We start from the raw sequence: 7,944 nt of genomic DNA on the forward strand, positions 1-7,944 counted from the left end.
ACTAAACCCGGACTGCTCATGTCCAGCTTTACCACTGTACCATGGAAGACAGACATTATTATTATTGTTATTATTATTATTATTATTATTATTATTATTATTGCTATTATTGTTGTTGTAGTTACTGTAATAATCCATCTTCGATTGTGACACAAATACAGACTGGTCTGGTGTAACTGATTACAGGGATAACTACTCAGAATCGTCCATCTCGGGTTTATCGTTTCATTCTGAAAAATTCGCTGCACAGTTTGTCAAACCTGATGAAATGGGCGTGTGCGGTTTTTTCTTCTCAGATCTATCCAATCATCGCCCCGCGAGCTAAACTTCCAGCCAATCAGCGTGGCGCGCACTAAACTTCCACCCAATCGGAGAGCTCCTGTAAGTTTGGAGACTCTTTAGAGAGACTCGCTCTGCCTTGGCTCCTTTATTTTGATTGACGAAGTCTCGATGGGGACACGTTTTTTATGCTAATCTCTCCTTTTATACACTGCAGTGCTTTTGTCAACGCTCGGCTTTAAAGAGGGGAATGGTGCCGTTAGCCGTTAACCCTCGCTGAGGAGCCCAGCGTAGCCCTTTCTGAAGATCCCTCCACATTACAGCCCTCTGCCATGAGTTGTCTGGATGTTATGTATCATCAGAATTATGGAGCTCATCACTACTTGCCAGCGACATCGGTGGCAGCAGCAGCAGCCTACAAAGCAGCTTACTATCACCACCATCATCATCAGCAACAGGTAGGTCTGTTCGGAGTCCCTGCTGAACTACACAGATGGCACCTAAAAAGTTGAGAATGCAGTTTCTTTTGACGTCTTTTACTGAGACAAGAAAAAGCTTTTGTGATTTAATTAGAATATTTTATGTAACAGACCTCTGTTGACAGCTGTTTTATATTTACATATTAGCTCTCCCTCAAGCTGGAGAAACCAGTCAAGATGATGTCGTTAGTTTGATTCAAACCGATTGCTAGTATGAAAAATCACAAATATTTTACCTGTTCCTCATAAAACATTCTGCACATTAATATATGCATGGTTATGTTTTATCAACACACGAATTCAAACGAATTCAAAGACCAAATTTCCAAGTAATTAATGATAACAGACTGTATTCCTGCAGTCCCTCACATAGAGCACCTCAAGCCAATATCTGAGCAATACAAGCTTGCGTTCAGCAGTGCGGCCGCACATCACTGTTACAAAGTGTAGGCAGCATACCGCTCATGTGCCAAGTGCAGGCAGCGGGCCAGTGATTCAAAGAGGATTCTCAAATGTGCACTGATCTATTTTAGTCCAGCATTAGAAACCAAAAGTGTAGGCATCATACATTTTTAAAGCTCAACTTTTAATTCATTCTCTTTTTTTTTTTTTTTTTTGTCCGTCTGCAGAAAAAGTTCAGCGCCTACAGCAAGATGCAAGGCTCTGTTGACTTGCCTGTGCACTGTGGCCAGAGTAAACAGGCTGAGAAGTCCAGGGCTGAGCCCGACCTTCAAAGAGAAGAGGAGCAGACTGCTGCAGAGGAGGCGAGGTGTAAGGAAACGCAGCCTGCAGAGGCTGAATACCTGAGTGCCAGGTGTGTGCTCTTCACGTATTTCCATGGGGACATCGGGGATGTGGTGGACGAGCACTTCTCCCGCGCCCTCAGTCAACCTAGTGCCTTCACTAACGACACCAAAAGTAACAGGCACGTCTCTGGAGTCTCATGGAAAGGTAAGAGAAACCTTGAAAAATGTTTAAGCCATTGGAAGGCTACCATTAGACATTGTATTGAATCCTAGGCTTATTATTCAGTAACTATTATGTAAGTTATGTAGTTATGGGCGTGGTAAATGATGTGTGGACCATTAAGATTTAAGAGGTTAACAGGTGGTTTGTAATATATGTTTTATAGTGATGTTTTTTATACTCTATATTCAGTATAACAAACTGATATTCAGTGACTATTTGCTTGTGGTTTTCAGATGGAGGCTCTCTCACTGATGGTCAGTGTGGCTCCTTGCCTTCCTCACTGTGGAGCAGCAGTTACCCATCACAGGCCACCAGCCCCTGCATCTCTTCTGTTCATGGTGACTTCCCTGCCACTGCAACCTTTCACACAGCAGACACTGGTCTTTGGAGTGGCCACAGCCTGACCCAGCCTGGGTTGCCCCCTCCATCGACCCTCACTGACTCCTGGCCCTACAGCCTGGCCAGCCAAAGTGGCGCCACATACCCTCACGTCCATGAGATGTACCCTCATGTGCATCCGTGCCACCCCCACCCTCACGCCCACCCCATGCTCCATCACGCCCACAGCACGGCCCTGGACCCCCGCTTCAGTCCACTTCTGCTGCCTGGCATGAGGCCATCCTGCAGCCCTTCCTCAAACCCAGAGGGAGTCAAGACAGAGCTGGAGCCCAATGGCTCTACAACACCCAGCTGGCCAGCCTCCTTCCATGGCTCTGTGGATATCTATGACACAGGTAAGAAGAGGAACAAATATAGTTTGTGCACATATCTCAGCTTCCTAAATGCTAGTATTCTTGAATATGCATTCAAGCTCTACTAAATGTCTTATTCTGCTCCCCACAGCATTGGAACAGGACAAAGCAAAGGCCAGTGTCTGGTTCTGAAATAGAGAGTGCCTGCCTGTGACACACAGTCTTGGACTAGAGCAGGTCTGACTTGAGCAATGTGAGATGGCCCACAGTCTCACTGTGGAATCTTTCCCTGGAAAGCTTTCAAATTTCCTGGGAAGCGACTCAGGAAAGGAAACTTTGTCTCCCACCATAAGACAAGCACAATAATGAAATTGGAGGAAAACAGCCTTTCTGTAAAAGCAAACCATCTTGTTTTGAGTCAGTGTGTCTGGTGTGAGCTCACGGAGAGCAAATCATTAATGAATTCGGCTGGAGAGCTCTAAAACCTGCACAAAGAGCTCTCAGAGAGGAACTGCAATGAAGGACGCTACTTAAATATAACAGAGTCTAAGAGGTATATTTTCCTACTTTTTGTAAACCTTCTTGAACTTTTCCTATTTGGTGGTTGATGTTCAAAAACCTTGAGTTTATGTACTTGCCACTGGTTCTGTTGAAAGAACTGCCTGTGTTGGTACAGTGAAGGGCAGTTCTGTGTTAATGTGGTTATGAAAGTATGAATGTTTGAGTAGCAGACTTGTTCAAATAGAAGCTTTACTTTAATATATTTTGTCTGCAGTCTTGTAATTTACAGGCATTTGAATTCTGTAAGTAATTTGTGTAAGATGTTTCTACCAAAGTGTTAACTGTTTTGTTACATTATTTTGACTGTTGGATAAAACAATGTGTTTGCAATTCTAAAATAAATTGATACATCTTTTTGGCAAATACACTATGTTGACTGTATTGGATATACCCCTCAAAGATTTAAATGACTGACTGTTAGAATTGATATCATTCTCATTATGTTAGCTACACCAAGTTATTTTACACTTATGTCAGTAATATTAAATGAATAAATTATGGTCAAATTATAAAGCACTTTGATGACTCTGAAATGGACTCCAAAAGGGTTTCACTCTAGACCAAGTCTGACAGAGTTTTGACCAATTTTGGGAAAACACTGAGACCATGATGAATCCCAGAAGGAATATTGTCATTCCATTCAAATGCAGCAGGACAACCTCATTTTTCACAAAGCCGCAAACATTGAGAAGCTTCCCGCAGTTCAACATATGCAGAGAAATTATAATGTATATGGCCTTAAATGTCAAACCTGGAATGTGTTTCCTGTTTAGCTAAGAACTCCAATTCCAATGGCTGTGAGCAAATGTCAGTTTTACCAGACTCTACACATCCACTGCAAACATGTCCTAATGTAGACGTAGATAAACCAGAGGAATGTGGAGATCTTCTGCTCAGAGGAATGACCCAAATTCAGCCCAAGAATGCAAAGAGCGCACAATATGTGCTCTGGTGTGAAATTAGACATTATTTTGGAGAACTCCAGCTTTAAATATTTTGATAGGAGCCTGGTGCCAGAAACTGTATTATTTTCAGCCTAACCGACAGCTGTTGGGTCAGTTCTGGATATGTTGGGAAAGAGGAAGGGCTGCTCTACAGAATGTATTGTCTGGGGAGTAAGATTTCTGACCAGGTGTCAGGACTGACCCCTATAATTCCTGTAGCATCTTACAGGATTTAATCCATCATGATAGAGCACAAGCAGAAACCATGCCATTCAGTATCTTCAAATAAACATCTCCTATGGTTGATTAGACAGAGTTATATGGCATAATATACTTTATATAGAAAGAAATGGAGTTCAGTGTTATGGGAGCCTGTTGCTAAATTAGGAGCTTTTACCTGTGTTCATCATTTAACTCGTTGTTTCACCAGTGCTCTTCATGTTTATTTGCCTGCTTTGAGCATTAAAAAATATTGCTATGTTGATCATTTAAATAAAATGACACATGTTGAATAATGGCTGTAATTGTGCTCTAGTGGATGAACATGTCTGCTCAAAGTAGAATTATACACAGCACTGATGCTACACTAATTGCTGCTCTCGATTATATAAATCTTGAGAGGCTACTATGATCCAAAGCAGGAGGAGAGCTCCTCAAGTGTTCCTAACAGAGACCAAACAGAAGATAAATGAGGAGTGTATGGGCTTGCCATCTACATCTGGCCACTCTCCAGAGATAAACAGCAGAAAATGCATGACCCTGTACATGGCATTCTTTCTGACAATATATGACCCACTTGTTGGTTTCAATGAAAGGGTGGCTCTTGATGGCTGATCAATACTGATATGAAAATTAGGCTGTGTGGGGCACTGCTGAGCTTATCATGTACACTAATGAGTGCTGTACAACAAGACTCGGCATGTATTAGTAATTTGTACGACTGGAGGAAACTGTTAGCTATTTATCTTTTTCAAGTATTCTCTAAAAGAGATTATGTCCAAAGTGAATAAATGTACTTAATAGCTAATGTTGTCAAAGGTCATAATTTATGAAAAATGCAAGAGAATCATATTGATAATAAATCAAGAATTAATCAGTCAACAATTACTGTAGAGTTAAGCACTATCCAGAACATTTTTCTATGCATTGTACAGCATAATCATTTGCAAATTGTTTCAGAAGTCCATTACTGTGCTCTTATTAAGCCTAATCACACCAATAAGTGCTTAAAAAACAAAATATTTATGCATATATATCAAGTCAAAAATTGTTAAATAAGTAGCTGTTCATTACCTACGTATTAAGCAAAAACTAGGATGAATCAATAGGATGAAACTTCTTCCAGAGCATGTTTTGAAAGAGTAACTTTTTGCCACTCTCCTGTTATACTAGTCTTCAGCTGCACAACCATACAGGTTTCTTTGTTGTAATTCAGCACACGTTTTACATGGGAATCAGGTCTGGACTGCAGGCAGGCCAGTCTAGCACCTGCACTCTCTGGTTATGCAGAAATGCTGTTTTAAAACATATATCATTTGGTTCGCCACTGTCATTTTCAAATATGCATGAACATCCAAAAAGACATAGTCTAGAAGGCAACATATGTTGCCCCAAAATTTGGACGATTCAGTGTTAATGGTGGTGCCTTTACAGTTACTCATGCCATGAGAATTAATACTGTCCTATATCATAACAGACCCTGGCTTTTGAATTTTATGTCAGTAACAATGTGGATGGTCTTTTCTTCTTTTACCCCAGAGAATATGATGTCCATTAGTTCCAACCACAATCTGACTATGTCATCAGAGAATGATACATTCCCACTTTCTGTCCATTGTTGGCCTATGGTTTCTGCTATACATAGTACAATCTTAACTTGCATTCATGCACACAGCAACAAACAGTGTTTATTGACAACAGATTGTCAAAGTATTTCTGAGCCCATGTGGTGATCTCTGTCACAGAATCATCCCGGCTTTTAGTGCAGTGCTGTGTGAGGGATCAGGGAGCTGTGGTTCTCAGCCTTGTCCTCTATGCACAGGTACATGACTCTGAAACTTTTGGTGATATTCAGCGTAAAGAGCGAAATAGCTTAAGAGGGTGAAAGTCTTTGCAATCGCTAATTTAGGAAGTTGGTTCTTAAACATATTTAAGACCCAACCTTGCTCATAAAGGATTCTTTTTTTTAATGTTTATTTATTTATTTCCTTGTCTTTACAAAACAGAAGTTAATATGGTGATTCCTTAGTTACCTTGTCTTTGTACTGTTCTCATTAACATATCGGTCAAAGTACATTTACTAAGCAATATTTTCATTATGTTTATATTAGCATTTCACATATTTTTGGAACTGAGACTTTGTCACGCTTGGCTCCTCCCACTCCCCCATGTGCTTTTTGTTTACCTTTTGATAGTCCAAGTGCTTCTGTGTTTTGGTATCCCTAGTCCTGCCCCCCTGTTTTGTGACTCCACCCCTGATTGTTTTCACCTGTCCCTCGTCTTCCTGATGTCGTATTTAAGCCCTGTGTTTGCCCTTTGTTTTCGCTGGTCTTTGTTTGATGTTTGGATGTATGTATTGTATTGTATTCTCGTGTTGTTTGGTTCTTGTTTGAGGTTCTGTGTTTGTTTACCATGTCTGCACCCCAATCTCTTCACACTGGCTCTACGAACCTGGACGGTCATGACCACGACCCTGGATTTGCCCTCAATAAAAGTTGTTTATCTCAGCACATGCGTCTGCCTCCTCATTCCCTGACGTTACAGACTTGTAAATCTGCCAGTTAGCTCTAAATGAAGACACACTGACACCCAATTCTAAAGTGAAGTTATCATAGTTAACATTAGTACTAAAGAAAGTGTTGACATCTAGCGTATTGGCCTTATTTGTATATGGTCTCTGCATAAACTGTGTTTAATGACAGCTTTTAGTCAATACCTAATCTGCTAAATTTCATCTCATTGCATTGTCCTAACAAAGCACTAGTTGGATTTTGCCATATCAGCAAATGATACACAAAAGATTATGATGTAAAATACACAACTAAATATGCTCTGAAAAAAAGTAAATTGCCTTTTACAATGTATGAGCATTTCATGATGAGTAGTGTTACATTTACTTACATTAACCCCTTAAAGTCCCAGGCATAGCTTATGCTAAAGCTTATTATTCAACAACTACATGGACTACAATTCAAACTGGCTAAGGTCTTATTATGTTGCAGATTTTTTTCCTTCTCCTGTAAAAGTTACTGTTTCACAGATATACTGATTTTGTCAAAATAGCTGCAGCATGAACATTTAATGTCAAGTCAAAGTTCATTTATATAGCACTTTTTTACAACAGGCAGTGTCACAAAGCAGTTTCACAGAAAAATCCAGGTCCAAGCCTCCATGTGTAAGCCAATGGCAACAGTGACAAGGAAAAGCTGTCTAAGAGCAAGAGAAAGAAACCTTGGGCTGACACTAAATGAAAGCTTGTCATCATTAGAGACTCCACCTCTACCAGAGAGCCAGAGGAGATAGGATGCTCCACTTTCTCCAGTGAATTCTCAGTAGCGTAGAAGGAAGCTAGCTTTCTCTCCCAGCCTGCTCTCCAGGCGCAGCCCCTCCTTCAGGAAACCAGCCATTGGAAACATGCAGCTCCTGCCTGGAGCAGAGGAATCAAAGCACTCGGTTTGTAGTCCCTGCATTAACATGTAATGCACTTATATGCTAATTCACTCAAGGCTCCTACTGGTACCCTTTGGACACACCACAGGCACTTCCAAACCAGCCAGTTGACAGTGTGTGGTGCAGGATATAGCCTAAAACAGTTTCACCTCCACTGTAAAGGTGGATATAACTCTTCTAATGACCAGCACTATCACAATAAACCACAAGGAACACTAACATGTGCATGTAGTTCATAAAAAAATAGATTTATTTATAACATGTTTTATAACATACGTTTTTCAATTATTTTTATAACATTCATATAACAGTCATTGTTTTTAATGAGAATGTGATAAAGTTATTGCAATT

The 7,944-nt window shown here is 40.5% G+C and overlaps 1 protein-coding gene across 1 annotated transcript; it reads left to right on the forward strand.

Annotated features, from left to right (window-relative positions):
- The first annotated feature begins 444 nt into the window (after positions 1-444).
- Positions 445-3,343, forward strand: vgll3 (vestigial-like family member 3). Its single transcript, XM_017710789.2, has 4 exons — positions 445-737; positions 1,388-1,709; positions 1,961-2,461; positions 2,571-3,343. Exons 1-4 carry the CDS (start codon positions 612-614, stop codon positions 2,609-2,611), a joined length of 990 nt encoding a protein of 329 aa, XP_017566278.1. The 5' UTR covers positions 445-611; the 3' UTR covers positions 2,612-3,343.
- The last annotated feature ends 4,601 nt before the right edge of the window (positions 3,344-7,944 follow it).

This window comes from Pygocentrus nattereri, chromosome 6 (assembly GCF_015220715.1).
Source record: "Pygocentrus nattereri isolate fPygNat1 chromosome 6, fPygNat1.pri, whole genome shotgun sequence".
Classification (NCBI taxonomy): domain Eukaryota; kingdom Metazoa; phylum Chordata; class Actinopteri; order Characiformes; family Serrasalmidae; genus Pygocentrus; species Pygocentrus nattereri.

Excerpts from the sequence above, each read along its gene's own strand:
- vgll3 (XM_017710789.2), top strand. The coding sequence starts at position 612 with ATGAGTTGTCTGGATGTTATGTATCATCAGAATTATGGAGCTCATCAC. Across the intron at positions 738-1,387 it reads ACCATCATCATCAGCAACAG|AAAAAGTTCAGCGCCTACAG; the intron begins GTAGGTCTGTTC and ends GTCCGTCTGCAG. Across the intron at positions 2,462-2,570 it reads TGTGGATATCTATGACACAG|CATTGGAACAGGACAAAGCA; the intron begins GTAAGAAGAGGA and ends TGCTCCCCACAG.